At 46.6% G+C, this 22,169-nt stretch overlaps 1 protein-coding gene across 6 annotated transcripts in view; it reads right to left on the bottom strand.

The window, feature by feature from the left end:
• Window positions 1-4,624: 4,624 nt before the first annotated feature.
• Window positions 4,625-22,169, bottom strand: part of Bcas1 (brain enriched myelin associated protein 1) — an 84,080-nt gene continuing 66,535 nt past the window's right edge. For 3 of the 6 annotated variants that reach the window (XM_037204545.1, XM_037204537.1, XM_037204536.1), the window contains 3 exons: window positions 13,491-13,556; window positions 8,922-9,203; window positions 4,625-5,589 (listed from right to left, as the gene is read on the bottom strand). In XM_037204545.1, coding sequence (XP_037060440.1) covers window positions 5,515-5,589; window positions 8,922-9,203; window positions 13,491-13,556 — 423 coding nt within the window. In that variant the 3' untranslated portion in view covers window positions 4,625-5,514. The remainder of the gene's footprint in view (window positions 5,590-8,921; window positions 9,204-13,490; window positions 13,557-22,169) is intronic. The other 3 variants (XM_037204557.1, XM_037204551.1, XM_037204547.1) reach the window with 1 other exon arrangement.

The following is a 22,169-nucleotide window of genomic DNA, read 5'->3' on the forward strand; positions in this document are numbered from 1 at the left end:
TCCCCTTGCCTACAGTGGCACTTATCACCTGCCACTAGTTTTAGTCCAAAGTTAACCCACAGAACAAGGCAGTGCAAAGCCTCTTGGGACCAGAGCCAGGCTGTGGCACACCTGTTATATGTAAGGGTGTATTTCATTATCAGCCAGAAGTCTGCAAGAACCAGAGCGAAGGCCGTCGCATAATGCCGTGTGTGCCATAATAAATATCAGTATTGCTAGTATTAGCAGCTGATGTGAGAAGGGGGCTTCTGTCGCTGCTGCGGGTTCCTATGCTGGAATGCATGTTGTTTACTGAGTACTGAGTGTGTTAGCTACCGCACTGTTAGCTGTGACCTCACCGTAATCCTCACCGTTTGTTGCTGGAGGAAGTAGAGATGGGAATTCATTTGATCTCTAGTCGGGTGTGTTGGGGGAGGGGAGTCAGTGTGAGAGGTAAGGTCAGGCTGTGGAGCGTGATAGACGCTGCAAGGTTGCTTGCAAGTTTGGCAATCCCGCATTCTTCCTTAAGCGTTCTGCAGGGTGGCGCATAAAGGAACAGAAAACCTACCTAGCTCCTCTTGATTCGGAGGGCTGTGGGGAAGTGGCCAGTTTGTCTTAATTCTTCCACTTCTCCCAATGAAACCCGACTGTATTCTAGAAGTTAATCAACAGACTCTTAATGTTCCTTTCTTAGGTCCAAATTCCTGGCGAGGCAACAGAAGAAAGCGCCTTGGTCAGTTTGCAGAACTCAGGTCCTGGAGCGCACCCATGTGGTCGCATTAGGTAAAAGGCGTTTGAATGACAGTCTCTCCCAAGCGCTCCCTTCAAAGGCAACCATTGCCAGATGTGCAGCTGGGGCCATTTTGTCAGGAAGCACCCGTTTGGAAATCTGAAACAAACCCATACAGGTTCCTGCCCACCGGCTTCTAAGAAAATGTAACGAAGCAGTTAAATTAAGTGTATGTGCGTAGGGGCGAGGGCCTGGGGTGGGGGGACGGCACACGTAAGTTAGACGGTGCTTTGGGAAGGTTGTGTGTGAGGTCCTGTCAGGCAGCAGGGCCGCTACCCTTGTTTCTGTTAAATCACGTGGTTCGCTTCTGCCGGGCAAGTTAGAGGCTCCAGGGTGCAGAGGAGCCAGGGGTAGCTTTATGGGTGGTGCTGCAGAGGCCCAAAACTTCCAACTTCCCGAGAAGCAATCCCTAGCCCTGGCCCAAAGACCCCTATAACCAATGTTTGGAAGTTGTTTGCTGCCGTTTTGCTTTTTCTTGCTAACGGGCAGTGGTTTTCAGGGGACCATGCCGCTCCGTTTTCAACAGCTGCGAACACAGTCCGACCAGGGAAGGACCGGACTCTATTCACTGCGCTTACTTAAATGGCTCTGAAGAGGACAAGGAGAGGGTGGTTGGTTAAAGCGAGCCCTGCCAGCGCCCACCCCTAATCTCGGGGTGACTTTTCCCGCAGGCAGGCCGGGAAGGATTTTTCTCTCCCGTTTGTGGTAATGACCACACCACTGCCCCCTCCACTCCCACAAGGCTGGGAATGGAACACGCGGCCTCATTTGTGCTGGGCCAGCACTGTACCCCAGTCCTGCACCCCAAACTCTGGTTTTATTGCTTCAGGCCCAGGGCGAGCTTGGGGCTGTGGGACGGAAGAGACCACACCTGCAGGGCCCGGACCAAGAGGCCTAGGCTTCTTCTGCATCTTTGAGGAGGAGCCAGAGGGGCCAGTTCTGGACTTTGTAAATTTAATGAGATCCCCACTGCCCAGTGTATCTGGACTGTTTGCATGGTGTTTGGGGGTAGAGGGTAAGGGGGAGAGAGAGACAGAGACAGACAGAGAGACACTGAGAGACAGAGAGAGACACATGAGGGAGACACACACACACAGAACCGTGTGTAAAGAGCAAAGAGCTACAAACAAACCCAGCACCCTCTCTGGCTTTCTTTTTCTCCCTATTTTTGGCAGCTCCTTAGGTCTGTGGCTCTTTCCTCAAGAGGATGAATCCAAGGGTGGCCTCGGGCTGCTGGGAACAGCTGCTCCTTTGAGGGAATTCTTTTACGGATATCAGTCAAAAAGTTTCTGTCAGCAGGAACTGGAAGGCATCACTGAGGGTGTGCACACACGTGTTGTGCACATGAGTGTGAGTGAGCGAGCGTGTGTGTGTGTGTGTGTGTGTGTGTGTGTGTGTGTGTGTATACACTTGCACGCACAGTGGTGGACATTTCATCTCACTAGCTCCATTCTTGGAAAAGCCACGTCTTCTTGGCAAGGGAGAGCAGACACTTCCCTGTGCACCTACAAATAAATCAGTAAATCATTAAATGACTCATCGTGACAAACCCAGCACTTTGTCCCCTCTCCTCCCCAACTTCTTAATTTTGTTTTCTCTTCTGGACTGTTCCGCCGCCTGTCAGATTTGCTTCCCGTTCTACCACCTCCACGGGGTCGCCTGCAACTTCTTACCCCTGCGTCCTCTAGTCTTTCTGTGCACATTTGTGGAGCGCCTGCTCTTTCTCACACTACAGTGGCATGGGGTGTGGCGGTTAGCGTCTGCTCTGAATTCATCAGAAAGGGACTACAGCGGAGAGCACACACAACTTTCACACGAAACACAAAACTTCCTTCTTAAACTGCAGCTGGGTTTAGGGTCCTTGCAGTAAGTCATTGCTTGAGTTTGGGGCTTCAATTTCCTGACCTTCATAAAAACAAAAGCAAAACCACAAGTTCATTTCAGAGTTCCCTCTTCTCGGCCCAGGAGAAGGGAGGGACCAGGAATAAGAGCCAGCGAGGGGCTTCTCGGAGCTTCTCCGCAAAGGGCCCCTCCCCCACCCCAACCTGTGTTTGGGTTCCAGGAAGTGGGAGGGCGCTGTTGCCTGGTGGCCTGAGTCGCTCTCCTCTGCTTCCGGACCTCCCTATCCTGCCTGGAAACATGTCTCATCTGAACCCCCAGCGCTGGTGCCCTGTAAGGAGAAACTGGCCGAGAGACTGCCACCTTCCCGTGGGCTGCTCTAGCCCAGAGGCTGGCCAAAGGTCACAGCGGGCAACACCCCGGGGCTTTGCAGGCGAAGGGGCCGACAGCTGCCTGGTCTCACTGATGGCAACTGGGAGGGACTGGGTCCTGTGGCCACTGCCCCCTCCCCCTCCAGCTTTCCCGAGGTGTTTTTAGTAGCCTCCACCCCCACCCCAACCGGCTGAGGAACAGACAGTGATTTCTAACTCAGGTCAGGAGGACCCAGGAAGCATATTTAGCTTACAGGAAACCGCTTCTGGTCCAGTCAGTCTGTCAGCAGCCTGCAGGCCCATGCTGCCATCACTCCCTCCACATCTGGGGGTTTCCCTCCACGTCTGGGGTTTACAGACATGGCCCTTCTTCGGACACGTCTACCCGTTTCCTAGTCTGCTTAGGTATGGTTCCTATGCTCTCCACCATGCCAGGACAGGGTAGTCGATGTTTATTTCTGACCCCTGTGAGAGTTCTCATGTGCAGTAAGTGGGCTTGTGTGAACCAGTGTGAAGGTGGGTGTGGATCTGTGTCTACTTGTGTGGATATGTGTGTGTGTGTGTGTGTGTGTGTGTGTGTGTGTGTGTGTGTGTGTGTGTAAAACCTGCCTGACTGGCAGGAGTGAATATATTCTAAAGGGACACCTGTGATCCTCTTTGACAATCAGACTACTGAAACAAATTACAGTTTCTCCAGGAGTCTCCTCATGGAAAGGAAAAGGTTGAAGCCCCGGAGTTCCAGAGGAGGTGTTTGTTCACTGGAGAAAGTTTTACAGCTTGTGGGGCAGACTTGGAGCTAAGATAATGATGGCCAGGGCTGGACTGCTTGGCTATGTAGTCCTGTCTTCTATTTAAACCTTACCCACTTCTCAGGACCCTGAAGAAGGCTGTAGGGGTGGCAGAGGCTCACTGGATCTCTGTCCCTCTTCCCAGTGTGGCCACATGGTACATCTCCCTTTTCTGGTTTTCACTATTAATCTGGCTCTTTTAATTAAAGGCTTATGGAGGACTGGTGGCCTGAACCTGGTTTGCTGGGGCAGAGGCTGCGACCTTAAGTTCAGTCACATGTGTGCACCAATCTATTCCTGTATATATCAGTTTTTTTTAAAAAAAAGATTTATTTATTTTATGTATGAGTGCTCTATCTGCGTGTATGAATTTATGACAGAAGAGGGCGTCAGATCCCACTATAGATGGTTGTGAGCCACCATATGGTTGCTGGGAATTGAACTCAGGACCTATGGAAGAGCAGCCAGTGCTATTTATTTCTGAGCCATCTCTCCAGCCCCGTATATATCAGCTTTCAAGAACGAATGTTCATGTACAGAAAGGTATCTGAACATGTATGTGGGCCTGTGTAGTGGACACTTTTCACCTGCTTGTAGAGAGCATCAGAGAGCTACATTTAAAGTTTAGAATAAAAAAGGTTTTCTAAAATTCAATATATTTTTTATTAAATCAGAAAAAGAGAGGTACAATATACAGGACCATCAGTCAATCATACACTACTTTGCATTACACCTTAATGGACTCATGATTCAATTTAGTTCTCTATACAAGAATTAAAAAAAAACACCTCAAGTATTTAAATAATCTGTCAATTTTTATTAACTGGGTTAGGGGGAGTTTTTTTTTTTTTTTTTTTTTTTTAAATCAGAGAACATCCTGAACACATTAGGCATTACAGACAGGTGTGAGATAAGCGTCAGACAGAGCAGATGAAGCGAACTCCTCAGGCATCTAAGAAACATTAATAATGAAATATTGCAGAGACAAATCTTGGTTAGGGGTACCGAATGCAAAGGGAAAGTGGAGGTCTTGGCACCCCTTGGTGTCACAAAATAAACCTGCAACTTAATTTCATTTTGCCCTTGGTTTTTCTTTTAAAGTTGGTAATCCAGGCCCTTGTCCCTACACCTCAGAAATAATTGTTCCCCCAAATCATTGCAATCCCTCTCCAATCAATCACTCCCTTTCCCGATAACTTTCAAGGGTCCTATTTGAAAATTGACTCTTACCCATTCCTCTATATACCCTACACATTCCTTTCCAAAAAGTAGGCAGATGCCCACAGGACCTGCCCAGAGTCCTCCTTCCTCCAAGTGTGAACTGAAACAAATAGGTCTTCCCTTCCCCGTTCAGGCTTAAGGGATGAGTCGACATCTGCTACAAAGCAGAATATTCTTTTTCTCATTTTTTTTTTTTTTTTTTTGCATTTTCCCTCTGCAACTTACTGGATACTGTCATCTTTTCATAACTTAACACAAATGCCTTTATCTACCTCCTCCATCCCACGCCTGGTACTCACCAGCTCTCCTGGATTAACTAGTTAACCTGCTAACCCATTTTTACAGTTATATTGCCAGGAAAGACTGGACCAGAGACGTAAATAATACACCTCAATCTACAACAATTCAGGTCGAAGTTGTAGGCAGAATTTCATTGGCTGACCAGGAGAAAGGCAAATATATACACAGAGTGAGTCTGGACGGGAGATGGAGTGGAGGAGGACCTGGTGGGAACTGAGTTGTTTGTTTACTTGGATTTTCCGACTGGTCCGATGGATACAGGGTCCGTCTGCACCTGAGCATCCAGCATCCGCTTTGGTCCCTGGAGAGAAACATAAAGCAGTCCATATAAAGCCAGCAGCAACAAGGAGGACTTACCGCATACTTATTCTAAGCTAGGTAATGTGCTATTTAAATATGCCCTATTCGTGGGTAGATGTCCAGCTTCAGCATCTAGTGACGTTGCTATCTGGTTTTGTGAAATCTTAGACACATTATGATTTGATGTCTTTGCCTTTGCGATGGGAATATTTAAACATCTCAGAGGGTTGTTCCCAAGATAAAGTGGGCTCACACTGTGACACACTTAGAATAGTCCTGGGGTGGGGACTTCCTGTTGTAGCTCATTCAGACACCTCATCTCTAGTCACTGTCAAGCAACTCATTCTTTCACTGTCTCACAAAATGGAGCTCTGATTTATTCCTCATCACTATCTGGAGTGATCTTACTATCTTTACTCTGGCATCTTCCTCCTCTGTGGATTCTGTCTGCTGCATCCTCAGGGCCACCCAAGTTCCTGGCATGTGGAGGGTGCACCTTACTGCTGTCCTGGTGTGGCAGGTGGACACATGCAGGAACTGTTACGACTGTACTACTGTATTTTCTGTCAAGTGTTACTGAGACACAGTCAAACTAGCCCTTCCTGCACACAGTTCCATGAGCTTGCATTAGTACAATGGTCGTGTCAGCACCACCTAAATCAAAATACATAACACCCTTGTCTCTGCCCATCTCCCAAATATTGGCTGTCCTAGAATGCGGTAATGCATTGTGTCCCCCAGCATACTGTGTCCCCCAATAAAATTTATCTGAGATTCAGAGGAAAAAGCCAGCTACTATAGTAAACACAGAAGTCAGGCAATGGTAGCACACACCTTTAATCCTATCACTTGGGAGGCAGGGATCTGTCTGGATCTCTGTGAGTTCAAGGCCACACTGGGAACAGAGCCAGGCATGGTGATACAAGCCGGGAGGTGGTGGCACATGCCTTTAATCCCAGCACTAAACATAGAGGTCTGGAGGTCTGTACAGACAGACAGGAAGTGACAGAGCTGAGCAGGAAGAGGAAGTGATGTAGCTGGGCTGAGAGAGCAAATGAGGGAGCAGAACAGAAAGGCATATAGGTGTGGGTATATAGGAAGTAGGTCTCTTTGGAGACTGAGATGTTGGTGAGGTGAGGTTAGCTTGTGTCTTTTCCTATTTCCCTGGTCTGTCAGGTTTTCACTCCTATATCTATCTGGCTCCATGGTTTTTGTTTTGTTTTTGTTTTTTTTTTTAATTGAATAAGACCGTTTAGCAATTCATTTACACTAGAACTCACTATTTAGTCCAAGTTGGCCCTGGTCTCACAGCAATCCTCCTGAGAGTTAGGATTATAGGCTTGCACCATTATGCCTATTTTCCAGGATTTCATACCAATGAGTAAGAGAATCTTTAGCCTTTGAACACAGTTTCTTTCCTGACACATGTGAGCTGAGATTTATACATGTCACATGGATTGGAAACAGTTACTGGTGGCTCTTTCTTCAGTATAAAGTAGAACCTTACAAAATAGGATTGTGCACAGAGCACATAAAGGTATACAGAGCACAGTTAGTACTATAGTAGTAAGTTATATAAAGGGAATAGTGTGATATACTATACATAACATAGGATAGTATATATTACAGAATATATACATACTATCTGCTACATAGTCTAGTGTAGGAAATATAACACAGTATAGTTTTTAATTTTGTGTGTGTGTGTGTGCACACGCACATGTGCATGCATGCTCACATGTGTATGGTGCACACGTGAAGGCCATGCAAAGGCCACAAGTTGATGCCAGGCATTTTCCCCAATTGCTCTCCACCTTACATACTGAGGCAGGGTCTCTCTCTTGGACCAAAACCACACTGATTAACTTAGTCTATAACCATCTTTCTTCAGGGATCCTGTCTCTGCCTCCTTAAGTGCTGGGATTACACGATTATGGCCACACCCTCTTGGTATTTACATGGGTCTTGGGGATACCAACTCTGATCATTTTATGGAGTGGTCAGAACAAATCTGACTGTCTCGGCCACTCTGCCTGAAACTGCAGCCCCAAAGGAATTCTGTTCCCAGCAGTCTCAGCTGCTCCTTCGGTGAAGAAGTAACTCAAGCAAGCATTACCCCTGGCAGATCAAAGATGCAAGGGGCCACCAGCTTGAGGTCGGCTCTTTAAGTTCTTATGTCACAGAGTTCAGTGTGACTGAGTGGCTAAAGACACCAGAACCTAACATAAGAGAGTATTTTGTATAGCAAATAGCCGGACTTCCAGTTAATCACAAACTGTCTAGTTTGGCCAATCACAAGCAGGCAACATAGCATATCAAACTTAAATAAGGTAAACGGTGCACTGCGCCAGTTTGATGCTTCTTGTAACCAATCAGTGATTACTTTGTCCAGCCTGTAAGCTGGTGGCTGGTAGGGCTAAGCTGGGCTCTAGGATCCTCTTCTGATTCAGAGTTCTGTCCAGTCCATAAATGGTCCCTTCCTCAAATACTCCACATTAAATATGTTGACTTTAGGGAAGAGGGAGCATCAGTTGACTTAGATTGGGCAGTAGGCCAGTTTATGGGGGCATTTTATTGATTGATGACGTCAGTGGGAGGGCCGAGCTCACTGTGGGCAGTGCCATCCCCTGAGCAGGCAGTTCTAGGCTGTGTAAGAAAGCAGGCTGAGCCAGCCACAGGGAGCAAGTCAGTAAGCAGCACTCCTCCATTGTCTCTGTGTCAGTTCCCGCCTTCAGGTTCCTGCCCCGATTTCCCTCCATGATGGACTGTAAACTGTAAGCTGAAATAAACCTTTTCCTCCCCAAGTTGCTTTTGGTTGTGGTATTTATCACAGCAATAGAAAGCAAATTGAGGGCCGGGTGGTGATGGTGGTGGTGGTGCCCGCCTTTAATCCCAGCACTTGGGAGGCAGAGCCAAGCAGATCTCTGTGAGTTTGAGGCCAGCCTGGTCTACAGAGTGAGAGCCAGGATAGGCACCAAAACTACACAGAGAAACCCTGTCTTGAAAAACCGAAAAAAAAAAAAAAAAAAAAAAAGCAAATTGACCTAAATTTTACAACGGGGGAAACTGAGGCACTGAGGGATTGAATAGCTCAGCTAAGGACACACAGCTAGGAGGCAGCCAGAGCAGGACTGCAGACAAGCTGGGTGGAGTGCCTTGGGAGCATAGGCCTTTGGTCTCACTCTCTCCTACCACCCCAATGCTGTTTAGATCTTCCTGTCTCTCCCCCCCCCCCCATCCTCATCCTTCCTGCCCCTAACCTCAAGCTACACTTTGGAGATTAATACCTCATCCCTTAGCTAAGAACCAAGAACGACGACCCCATCCACTCACCAGCCCCTTCAGGAAGCCCCCGAGGGACTGTCGCCGCTTCTCGGACCTCTTTTGGGGCTTGTCCCCACTCTGCGGAGAGGTCGCCTCCACCACGGGCTGTTGCGCGCACTGCGCGGGTTCTCTGGCTTCCGGTTTGCTGCTCTTCTGCTTGTTGGTCTCAGCCACAGACTTCTTGTCCACCACCGACTTCTTCTCCTTCGAGGAGGTCTCCTTGCCTTTCTGGGCTGTTGGCGCGGGCTCCGGCTCTGGGGGCGAGGGCGTCTTCTCCGTGGAGTTCGACGTCTACAGTAATTCCAAACAAAGCCCCCGTTTAGTGTCTGAAAGAGGATTCTTAATAGCAGAAGGGTAAATGTGTTAAACAGAGATGTTTGGATGTTGGAAATGAGTTTGGGTAAAATGTGGAGAAAAAAAAAAAAATCATCAAGGTCGTGTATAACAGGGGGCATGTATTTATGTATTTATTTTTGTAATAACCCATTATTCATTTACGCATTCCCTGTAAGGACTCTTTCTCTTTGTCAAACTACATACATGACTTTGGCTGAGCCACTTAACTCCCCAGAGCCTCAATTTCCCCACCTGTAAACTGGGGTAGTAATAACAGCTACCCCATGCAATATAGGCAAACTAATTCTACCCCCAGGAGAAGAGCCTGTAGCCTAGGCCTGGCCAGTCACGACAGTGTATGTGATGGAACTTGTACAGCTCTGATTGGTTCAGGATAAGCTAGAGACAGCTCTGATTGGTTTAGGATAGCTGAAGCTAGCTCTGATTGGTTCAGGATAGCTAAAGACACACAGGCTAATCTGAGCTTTGCTAGAAAAACCAAGAGGTCTGGCTTTACTCCACTGGATTTGAAGCTATGAAAATACAAGCCTGAGCCTTTGTGAGTTCGTTTCAAGAGAAAAAAATATCTCCAGATAGGAAGTCAACACAGAGAAAAGCAGAGCCGAGAACATGCGAATCAAATCAGTATGGGTGTCAGCATATGTGACCGTGGATCCAGCATTCCTGAAGCCCTTTCATGAACGGGGCAGTGTTGAGAGGGTGTCCCATAATTAGCCCAAGTGACTTGAGAGTGCACATTTTGAAATTCATAATTACATATGCCTTATATTTTTATGTGAAACTGTCCCTTTATGTCATGAAATGGTAGTTTAAAAAAAACCCAGATGGTTATTTTTAGTTTTGAATGGGCATCTTTCAATACCAAAATGAGACACCCTACACGGTACCTACAATGTACAGGCTGTAAAAATCCCAGTCCTAGAAGATTCTGGGAAAACTGTAGCTACGCAGAGAAAAAAAAAAAATCTGTCAGGAAGTTAAAATCTTTTTCTCATCATATTTTTGACCTCAACTGACTACCAGTACAGACAACAGAAAATCAGAAAAGAGGGAGACCAAACAACCCCAGAGAAATCCTTCTCCCCAGCGGTGATTGAACAGGGTCCCAAGCAAGCTCTCTGGTGTTAGACAGACACAGGTCTCAACAACTCTGGCTTTAGTGCAGGGAGGCAAACGGGTGTAGCAAGAGAAATTTGATGAACCCAATGTCACACGCACCATCCAATTGGCTAGTGGCTGCTCACATCCTAGCTGGGAGACATCATGTCTTTACATGGCCAGCACGGGCCTCAAACTTGTGATCCTCCTGCCTCTGCCTCCTAAGTGCTGGTGGTCCCATGCCCATATGAGGCTTCTGAGACCTTGGCAGTGAACTCTTGTAAAACGCAATCCATATCAACTTTGAAAGTTACACCAAACAATAGAAGTATATCTACTACATCTACTACCCATGGGCCACATTTGACCCCTTAATTCAGGTCTACAGAGTCTGATTCATGAAGTGCTGTCATGTACCCAGGCAGGAAGTCCCACAGCAGAGCTGTTATGTTGACCACGAATAAAAGCTGGTGTTTTGCATCAGTGAACCCAGCACAGCTCTGAGAAAGAAGCCAGAAGCCAAGCGAACAGGCCGCTCTGAGCCTGAGCTCACGGAGACTGCAGCTCTCAGGAAGTAGATGTCCTTCGAGGTAGCCAACACCCTTCAAATTATTCTGCAGCCACCTGTACCTAATCCTGCCATTTTCCCAGCAGCCAAAGCTGTAGCAAGTGATAAGACATGGAGGTGAATCCCTCAGTAGCATAGGAAGCCCAGAGCAACTGTCTCCTGCGGGCGAAGGGGACTCCTGCCACGATGCTCCTTGGGAAGGCTGGGAACCTGCGATGCTGTGCAAACCCCTGAATTTCCACAAATTGTGTGGAAGATGTCAGCATCTAGCAGTGACTCAAATCCTTACAGTGGAGTCAGAGACCTGGCTTGAGTATAGTTCTATCATGCCCCTGCTGTGTGACTAGGCAGTGAGAGGCTCTCCCTGTCCTCGTCTGTGTCATGCCACCTGAGGGTCAAATGGCCACATCTGGCCCATGTGGGATGCCAATGCTGGGTAGCGATCATCTTGGGTTTTCTTAGAGGGAGGTGGTTCCAAGACACGGAACTGACAGCTTGATGTCCAGGAAAGTCCCCAGCCAACAGGCTAACAGAAGAGCTGGTCACCCTCGTAACCTTGCCTGAAGTTCCTCTTTTTAAGAAACTGTGAGGCTCTGAGTGCACTGTGCAGATGAGGCACTGGGAAACAATGACGCATGGTGATACACTAGTGGCCCACCGCTCACACTGCCCAGCTGCAGGGACTCCCCCTCCCTTCTCGGGAAAAATTCCATCTGGGAACTGGGCTTTTCCTTGTTCCTCCTGCCCACATATATAGAAGTTTTCTAATTATTAATAAAAATAGCAACACTAGACTGTATTCTGAATTATGCTGTAGATTCACGTGATATGAATATTGGATGGCTATTCCCTACCAACAGTTTAATAATAATGACAAATAGCACCTACATTTGGCTGGATCGTGCAACCCCAATTCATACGCTGAAAATGATTCCCTTTTGTGGTTGCATTTGGAGTAAAGTAATAATTCAACATGAAATGAGGTTGTACTGTTGGGGCTCTGATTCCAAAGGTTTAGCATCATTATAGGAAGAGACACTAGGGGGCACTCTTCTCCCCTCGCTCCTCCTCTCCTCTATTGTCCCCTGCAAGGCAGAAGGCAGCCGTTTGCAAGCAAGGGAGAGAACCTTCATTAGAGACTGAACCATGCCAATACTTTGATTTTAGCCTTTCCAGCAACAGAAATGAGGGAAAAGACATGTCTGTGGTTTAAGCCACTCAGCGTATGGTGTTTTGTTATGGCAGCCTATGCTGATATAAAACAATTCATTGAGTCTTCCAGGCCAGGAATGTTCTCAGTCCTTTCCTGGTACTGAGTTATCTAGGTAGGACGCCCTATAACGTCTACTTCCCCTACATCCACCTAGGTGTGGAAACTGAGACACTGGGAGATTAGTAATCTGCCAAAACACCTACAGCAAAAACTCCACAAAAAACAGAAATCAAAAAGGCCCTGGCTCATTGAGTCTAAAATCCAGGCTTTTAAGCACTTCTTCGTATTATTAAAATTACTAGAAAAGTATTTGATATATTTTAAATTTTTTTTAAATTTTATGTGTATTGATATTTTGCCTGCGTGTATGTCTGTGTGAGGGTGTTGGATCCACTGGAACTAGAGTTCAGACACTTTTTTGAGCTGCCATGTTGGTGCTGGGAATTGATCCCAGGTCCTCTGGAAGAGCAGCCAGTGCTCTAAACTGTTAAGCCATCTTTCCAGCCCCAGTATTTGATATTTTTATAGAGGTATTCATTTAAAATTTAAAAAGTGCCAGATTACAAACTAGAGGGTCTTTAGACGATGTTGAACACCTGATTTTCTTCCCTCTGGCTCTCAAGTGCTGGGATTGAGGCATGTGCTACCATGCCTGGTCTCATGCAGTGCTGGGATTGAGGCATGTGCTACCATGCCTGGTCTCATGCAGTGCTGGGATTGAGGCATGTGCTACCATGCCTGGTCTCATGCAGTGCTGGGATGGCATCGGGGCTTTGTGTATGTCAGGCAAGCTTTCTACTAAGCGAGCTACATCCCCAGCCCAATGATCCCATTTTTAAAAGAAAGATCCCATGCAGATATAAAATATTCTGTTAAGAACAAAGCAGCTAAGTCAGCGGGCATCACCCATCTGCTTCAGGATAGTTCCCACTGTGTGCCAGACCCCACACACAACGATAGAAAAATGGAAACACCTGCTTGCTCCACAATGTTCCAGACATGGGCGAGGCAGGAGAGACACACAGGAGAATCATTACAGTGTCAGGAAGTGAACAAACAAGATGGCGGTGATGGCCGCAGGGCACAGGATCTCTGAGGAGCTGACATTTCTGCTAAAACTTGAAGGCTGGGAGGAAATTTCCCATGGGAAGAGAGAAGAGGAGGGTCAACATAGCTGAAGACGAGTTCATACCATGTCTGCAGAGCCCCACAGTGTTGGGTACACAGTGGGCGCCTAATCTGGAAACGCTGCCTAAATGACTGAGAACTGCATTGAAAATGAGCCTGGAGACACTTTAGCATCAGCTAAACCCACCACCAGACTGAGTTCAAGGTCACTTACTTGGCAACCGGAGTCTTTCCCATGACTTTCTTCTGAGCGGCTGATCCCTCCATCCCCTTTCACTGACTACAATAACAAACAGTGTCCTTTCAGTGACCGCAACACAGCAACAAGGGACAGACACATGCACTCCCCAAACCGATGACCCCCGTCATTTATTCTTGAGATTTAGGATCGAGACCCTAGAAGAGCAACTAGGAAGGACCGCTCATAGAGATGTGGAGTCTGACGGAACTCAAGGGCTAGCTTCCCAAAGGAGCAGCCAAAGTCCCAAGCCCCCAGGGTTATGTCATTCCAGGATGAGTAGATCACGAGGAAAGTGCCAGTGTTGAGGCTGGCTCTGGTGGGCACCCCTGGGTTGTATAGATCATGGTCCTCTGGGCATCACAGCCACTGCCATGGAGCAACTGTGATTGCTACAAGAGACCCTCCAAATCAGGCCTGCTGACTGCCCCTCATAGAAAGGGGGGATCATTAGGCCTTCTTCACCTGAGATTCTAGCCACTCTTTCCTACCCGGCCCCTCAGCTGTTTGTAGTCTCAGGAAGTACTAGGGCATACAGCATGTGGAAGGCTAACTGGAGGAGAAGGGTGTGGCTCCATCTAGCTAGCTATAAGGAAGTCATTATCCATGCTGGGGTGAGACCTTTCAGTGCAGCAGCTGCTTTGGGGTCACCCAGGCGCCTATAAGTCACCCCTCACTCATGCTCTGGAAGAAAACCCAATAAACTCATTGGTTTACCATGGGAGACCTCGGTGGAGTTGGTACTTTGCTCAGTCACTGGCCCCCTAGCTGGGGTGAATAGACAACTCTTCCTGTCTCCCCAGGAAAATGCCTGTAATCCCTCCACGTATGGGCTGAGGCAGCAGGGCCCCTTTTTGAGAAGGGGAAGGAGGAGAAGAAAGCAGTGTTGGAAGGAGGTGATTAAACGTGAGTGAATGAAAGAACAACTGGGCATTGGAGCCTTCCGTTGGGACCGCCTGGCTGCTAACTGCTATTTTCATCCAGTGGAGTGCTGAGGGTTAGTGAGCATTCCATGCGCCATCCTTTAGCGCCCCCTAGAGCCAGTGATCTAGTTGACAGGGCTGCATCTAGTTGACTCTGCATCTTTGATTCCTTCAACCAGGTGAGCTGAATGAACTAGTATTTCCAAATGTGTGGCCACAGGCACAGAGGCACCAGGCTTACCTGGGGACTTGTTAGAGCAATGCAAATTCTTCGCACCTGCTTAGGTGTAGATCTGCTGAATCAAACTCTGGGGGCTAGGGCTCAGCCACCTGTGTTTAATAAGCCCCTCAGGGGATTCTGAGCACATTAATGCCCGAGCTGGCCACAGCCACACTCAGACTTAACCTGCGCTCCGGAGCTTTAGCTGTGCACACAGCAATGCCCAGTGCTCGACACCATCAAATACCCACTGGGTGTGGTGATGAGCGCTCGGGTCTCATCCACAGCACCGACTCAGGTCGAGTCTTGGAATAGCTAGTCATTACTTTGCATCTCCTCTCCCAGCTGTGCAAGAGGTGGGGCGGAAGCAGTGTGGGGTGAAGAGGAGATGCTCACCCTCACTGTTATCACCTGGGCTGTTCTCTTAAGCAGACGGCGTGCACTCACAGGGCACAGCCAAGAACAGTTAATCCTGAGAATGTTAGAGCAGGCAGGGAGCTGGCTCCACACCTTCTGTGAAAGCAGTGGGTGTGAGCACAGAGTTCAGGTCCTGGGAAGCTGGGTGGGCATGGTGGCCATTATAATCCCAGTGCACGGGAGGAAGAAATAGGATTCCTGGAGGAGCGGGCTAGCTAGGCTAGTCATATCTGACAGCACCTGGTTCAACCAAAGACTCTGCCTTAACATAAGGAAGACTCCCAGCACCAGCCTCAGGCACACATGCACACGTTATGCACACCCCCACACATGTGTACCCATATACAGGCAAACGTGCATATAAGCACACATATCATACATGCATGAGGAAAGAAAACTGTACTGATGTATTTTGACTGATTAGTGTAATCTGCTTCAGTTGTCTGAGATGGGATGCTCAAGGTTTCAGAGAAGAGCACAAAGCTAACATCTGAGTGGGGAGCTAACTGAGAGCAGGCACTGTGCCTAGAGAGAAAACTGTGCATGCTTTATTCACCACAGCAGAACCTTAACGTTATTTTCCTCATTTTAAGAGCAAACAAAATGAAAGCTCAGAGATACGAGGCTGGACTGTGGACCTAGCTAGTTAGAGACGCACGCTGTGACAGTGGGCAGTGAGTCCAGGCTCCATACTCTAAGCCACCTCTGCTTTCTACCTCCCAAAGAAGAGCAGGTACCATACCGTCAGCTAGCGGTGGTTAAACATTTACTTGAAATTAGAATATCTGAATTAGGTAAATTGAAATTAGAGTAAGCAAAATAATGTGGGCTTGGAGAAGCTAGAGACAGATGAATCTGAAGTACAGATGTTTGGGGGACATGCCCATTACCAAGGTGGACCATGAGCTTCTTAAATATTACTTGGTGTTGCTCTCCAAACAACAGAAACACTGACTAGCACCATCAATAGTTTGAGCAGAGTGTGGGGATCCCTAAATTCCTAAAACCACATCTCCAGTGCATCCCAAGTACGGGCACACCCTTGGTGTGTGTTTCTTGATTGGTTAGGAATGGAGGGTGAGGTGCTGCCAAGCTCTATGAACTTCCTGTTTCTTTGTTTTTTGAGGCAGCATCTGCTACATCACCCAGGCAGGCCTTGAACTTGTCATCTTTCTGCCCCAGCCTTCCGAGTAACTGGGATTTACCGACATGCACCACTGTGGTGGTTTGGATGAGAAAGACCCCTGTAGGCTCATATTTGAATGCTTAGTCCCTAGGGAGTGGACCTGTTTGAGAAAGATTAGAAGGATTTGGGGTGTGGCCTAGTTGGAGGAAGCGTGTCACTGGAGATGGGCTTTGAGGTGTCAAAACCCAATGCTAGGCTCAGTCTCTCTCTCTCAGTCTCTCCCTGCTGCCTGGGTCAGAATGGAGCTCTCAGCTACTTCTCCAGCACCATGCCTGCCTGTGTGCCACCATGCTCCCCACCAGGATGATTATAGACTGATCTTCTAAGACTGTAAGCAAGCCCCCAAGTCAATGCTTCCTTTATGAGAGTTGCCTTGGCCGTGGTGTCTCTTCACAGAAGTAGAACTGTGGCCGAGACAGCCACTGTCCCAGGCTTCCATGCACTCCTCTCAGAGAACTCGATGTGAGATTCACTAAGGGCCAGTGTCTTCTTGACCGAATTTAGGTCCTGGGGCACGGAGAGTGGCTCTTCCTTCCTCTCGGTCTCCTGTGCTGTCCTAAGAGGCTCAACCTTGCCTGAGAGCATCATGGAAAGGGAACCGACTCCTGTGGTGATTGTTGGCAGCCCTCCTTACCATCTGCTACCATTCTGACACTTTGTGATCTCACTGGGCCCCCTGGGGTCAGTAGACGGAGCCCCTTCTACTGACTGGCATTCCAGAGTGGCCTTCGGAATATGGCTTCTGTCCACCTCAGTTAGCCCCTGGGGGACTGTGTATGTCTGTGTGGGTGAGTGGGGAGGTGTTCTTGTGTGGCGCTGTGCACGTGGAAGCCACAGGCCAACACTGAGTGATGTTCCCCTGGAAGCACCCAACTGTTATTTTTGGAACAGAGTCTCACTGAACCTGGAACTCATCAATATATCTAGGCTGGCTGACCAGCGAACCCGGGAGAGCTACCTGTTTCTGCTTCCTTGGTGCTGGGATTACAAGCATGTGCTATCATACCTGGCTTGAGGGTGAAATTTAGATCCTCAGACTTGGAAATCAAACAGTTTATCAAACAAGCCACCTATCCCCTCCCAGGGGAGTGTTGAGTTGTAAAATACAAACACATGCGTGGTGGGCTGAGTGAGAGGGTTTCCTATGGGCTCCGGCCTTTGAGCACTCGGTCCCCAGTGGGTGACACAGTTTGGGGGAGGCTTGGCAAGTGTGGGCTGTGGAGGAAGTGTGTCACGGGACACAGCGTTGGAGAGTTTAAAGGCTCTCAGCATTACTATTTCTCTGCTTCCTCCTTTTGGTTCAAGACATGAACTCAACTTCCGGCTCCAACCCCCATCAACCCTCTGCTCTAAGTTGCTTTGGCCATGGTGTCTTATCACAGCAATAGAAAGGTAATCAATATAACATGCACGGACAACATAGCTTTTAAGCAAAAACAAACAAACAAACAAAAACAAAACAAACCAAAAAAACCAAAAAAAAAAAAAAAAAACTAAAACAACAAAAACGAAAACAATGACACTTCTATAGCTTCTTGACAATAAAGTTCTTTTGTATTCTAAGACTGCACTGTTGAACTTGACTTTCCTTATTTTAAGATGTGTGCCATAGATGCTTTTCCAGTTCAAGGGCTGGGTTGGGCATGCTTTCTTTCCCTCTGTCTCTTAGTCTTGGAGGAGAATTGGGTCAGCTCAGTACCATGCTGTGTTGCCAGGAAGATCACTACCATTCCCATCCTTCTTAAGGAAAAATGGGAGCAAGTCTCTCAAGCCTTCTGATGGCTTTTTTTTTCTGTTTGTTTTGAAGCACAAGAAGCTGTGTGTATGCCAAAGTAACTGACTTCTGGCATCAGACAAAGATGTCATTAAGTTCATCTGAGGCCACTTCCTTAATCATGCCTGTCATACATACCAACGCCTCCCACCTGCCCTCCCTCAGAACCTAACTAGGCAGAGCCCTCTTTCAGAGACAACTCGGAAAATCCATGTTGGGCTCTGCCATCCAAACAACCATGACCACTGAGGCTTTATTTTTTCCAGTTGTCAAAAATAAAAAAGTTATGGTCTGAGGATACTAAAATTCTTTCAGAAACGATTTAGTGTCATGTAGAAAAGTTTAGAGGCTCGGAAGCAATTTCCTACTCTCTGCCAAGTACCTTGTTTCCACTATGGTTTTATTCATGAGACTTAAAGGTGAGGCCTCTCAGGACTCCAGCCTACAGTTTAGAGACAGAATTTAGTCCTGGTGTCCGAGACTTGCATGTTAATGGTCCTTGCAAGGTGCTATGCATGTTGATAGTTTGATAGATACCCTGAGGAATATTGGAGCTGTTTCTAACATGGGGCACTCAGATGGCCAACATTTGAGCAGAAACATTTGGTGGTCAGTTCACGTTGTTTGGAAAGGAATGCACATGGATTTTGACCCTTCACCAAAACTGACAGTTAAAAGAAGTGGGATGGGTTTGGTGGCTCAAGCCTTTAATCCCAGCACTGGGGAGGCAAGGGCATGGTGGATGCATTAGTCAAGGTTCTCTAGAGTAACAGAATTTATAGAATGAATCTCTCACTCTGTGTGTGTGTGTGTGTGTGTGTGTGTGTGTGTGTGTGTGTGTGTGTATGAATTTATTGGAATGACTTATAGGCTGCAGTTCAGCTAATCCAACAACGGTCATTCCAATAAACAGAAAATCCAAGAATCTAGTAGTTTCTTAGTCCACTAGGCTGGATTTCTCAGTGGGTCTTGAGTATACACTGGGATCCCAAAGAAGTAGGCTCTAAAGTCATTGACGGAATGGACTTGTTAGCAAGGCAAGCAAGGGCAAGCAGGCAAAGAGCAAAGCTTCCTTCTTCCATGTCCTTGTATAGACTTCTAGCAGAAGGTGTGGCCCAGATTCAAGTTGTGTCTTCCTGCCTCAAGATCAAGATCAAAGCTGTGCATCTTCCTACCTCAAAGGTCTGGACTAGAAGTGGATGCACCCAATCAAAAATAATCTCTCACAGGTGTGTCCTCCATTTCTGGATTATAGTTCATTCAAAATGTAGGTCAAGTTGACAAGCAAGACTAGCTATTATAGTGGATCTCTGTGAGTTCAAGGCCAGCCTGATCTACATAGTGAGATATATAGTTCAAGACAACCAGGGCTACATGGAAATATCTTATCTCAAAACACAAATAAACAAATAAAACACTACCTCCAAGCCAAAGAAGAATTAGGGTGACTATTTATTTATCTTTTTGTGGGGGGATACAGGGTTTCATGTAGCCCAGGTTGGCCTCAAACTTAATATGTACCCAAGGGTGACCTTGAACTTCTGATTCTCCTGCCTCCTGGACCTGACCTGAATGCTGGGATTACAGAAGTGGGTCACCACTCTCGGTTTGGAGGTAAAATTTTAACACAGTGTGAGAGTATTAGTAATAATGTTTCCTAACTCAACCATATTAATTTGGATCCAAGGAAATGGATCCTCATTAAACTTCCAGGTCCACAGAGGTAATACATCACAGTTTTCTGCTTCACTGAGATGTTCATTTGAAGTGGGACTGTGTTAGTCATAAATGATCTATCCGAAGTAACTTTCACTGTAAGAACAAATATACTCAAGAACCCTATACCCAAGCTTAACATAAGCCAAGCATTAATTCCCCTCTTTTGCCTTGTAATTTTAAGACCAGTAGCCCAACATATAAAGACAATGTTTACAGAAAAATCCTTAATAAGGGAACCCCTAGCGAGGGCTCAGCATCATACTACCTCCACAAACTCCAGAAACCAATGGCCACACAGGAAGCAGCAATAACGCCTGGGTCAAAGGGCAGCTTTAGAAACAACAGAAATGGAGTAAAAGGGAACACTTGACTTGGGACTCCAAGTCTGCTCCAGGGTTTGGGTGAATTGTTCAGACCAGGCTCTCCTGGTGACCACTTGGAAGAAGTAAGAACGTCTATTACAGCTGGGCCTGGTTTGACTTTTTAAAACATTTATTCTATTTTTCCTTATTTGTGTGTGTGTGTGTGTGTGTGTGTGTGTGTGTGTGTGTGTGTGTGTGTGTAGGTGTCTGCAGAAGCCAGAAGAAGGCTTCAGAGCCCCTGGGGTGTGAGCTGCCTGACATTCGTGCTGGGAACCAACCTGATGTCCTAAGTGCTCTGAACCACTGAGCCATATCTTCACCACCTCATTATGAATGTTTTAATACTCAAAGGGGCATTTGAGACCAGAACTCTGGCCTAAAGACTCCTGTATTTTGTTTTATAATTCTCTTTTCAAACCATCTTCTTTTCCCCTGATAATACTAATTTTTTATTTTATTAGCCTATTAGATTGAATGTGATTAACAGAAAACTAGGTTTCTTGGCTGTTTCCTCCTTTGGGCCTTTGGCTGCCCCCTATTAAACCTCAAAGTCTTTTTCTCAGTCTGAGAATGTCACACCAATCAAGGTTTTCTTATAAAACCAGTGGGCCAGAGAAAGGTTCCCAAGGAGGAGTAAATGGAATAATGTAGTTAGTTAAAACTAGTGTGGAGAAAAAGGGGGCTTTCCCAACGCAGCCTGTTATTACGCTGACAGATTAGAAATCTGAAATCTCCATCCTTCTACTCCCACATTTCTGGCTTTGAATCTGCCTACCTGGTGATTAGGTACATGAACACAGCCCTCTGCCTACTCACACTATAAAAATATACTAGCATTTCAGTCACTTTCTTGACATCAGCTGATTAGTATGTATAAGAATCTGTTTCTCCCTTCTGATGGGCTGATGTCTTAGACATATCTTGCAATTATTTTGGTGTCCTGCAGAAGCCTGTGGGACTTTGGTGGTTTAGTCCAACTATCTGTGTCGAATGTTATGTTAGGATTTATATTACTCTACTTTCTTTTACCTGAAATAGAGTTACACTAGAAATGAAGATCTTCCAATTTGTGAGAGGTTCATTTCTGGGAAGAAAATGATTCTTAAGAAAGGAACTAGGCCAAGTAGGGCAGGGAGGTGCACATCTGTAATCACAGCACTTGGTAAGCTGAGACAGGAGGATTGCCATGAGTTTGAGGCCAGTTTGGGCCACATTGTGAATTTCAAGCATTATAGTAAAAGCTTGTCTCAAGAAGCCAAAGAAACAGGTTAAAGAAGGGCAATGAAATGAATAGTTCAGTGCGTTTCTTTGAAAAAAAAAAAAAATAGTATTCAACAAAGAATTCCTTTGCCAAAAAACAGGAAATGCATCAGCAGAAAGGAAGAGGCATGAGACAGAGGCCAGGCAGTCAACTCTCCGGCTACTGAAGTTGGATACAAACAAGAGGTTTTGCTATTGGGTTTTTCATTAAATCAATTATTGTAAATAAAATTATAATTTCCTAATTACCTAAAAATGTGTTTGAAGTATTCAGTTATTTGGCTTTGAAAGATTGCCCTAACCTTAGTAGTAGGTTACATGTCTTGTCTATTTTCAATCCCTAAGGCAGGCTCTGGGCCTTGATCCCCTGTAGAAATCCAAAGATTTTAAGTCAATTGAGAGGCCATGAATAATATACAAAAAAAAAAAAAAAAGTTTCCTAGAAGTAATCACGGGGTCCACCTTCCAGGGATCTCCCCAGCAGGGACATTAATACACACACATAAAAGTGAGTGTAAAGTCCCGGGCACGGCTCAGTGGGTAAAGGTGCCTGCCACCCAGTTTGACAACCTGAGTTTGAGTCCTAGGACCCACAGGATGGAAGGAGAGAACTGACTTCTACAAGCTGCCTTCTGACCGCCACATACATGCATCACCCCCAGCATACAAAATAAATGAATGTAAAAACAATTTTTTTTTTTTGAGTGCATGTACATCCTTCATGTAGGCAAAAGAAGGAATCAAGACCGTGTGCAGATACTGGAGCCTACTCACTGAGTGTGAGCAGAGTTTAA

The sequence above is a fragment of the Peromyscus leucopus genome, chromosome 1, assembly GCF_004664715.2.
Source record: "Peromyscus leucopus breed LL Stock chromosome 1, UCI_PerLeu_2.1, whole genome shotgun sequence".
NCBI classification, from domain to species: Eukaryota; Metazoa; Chordata; class Mammalia; order Rodentia; family Cricetidae; genus Peromyscus; species Peromyscus leucopus.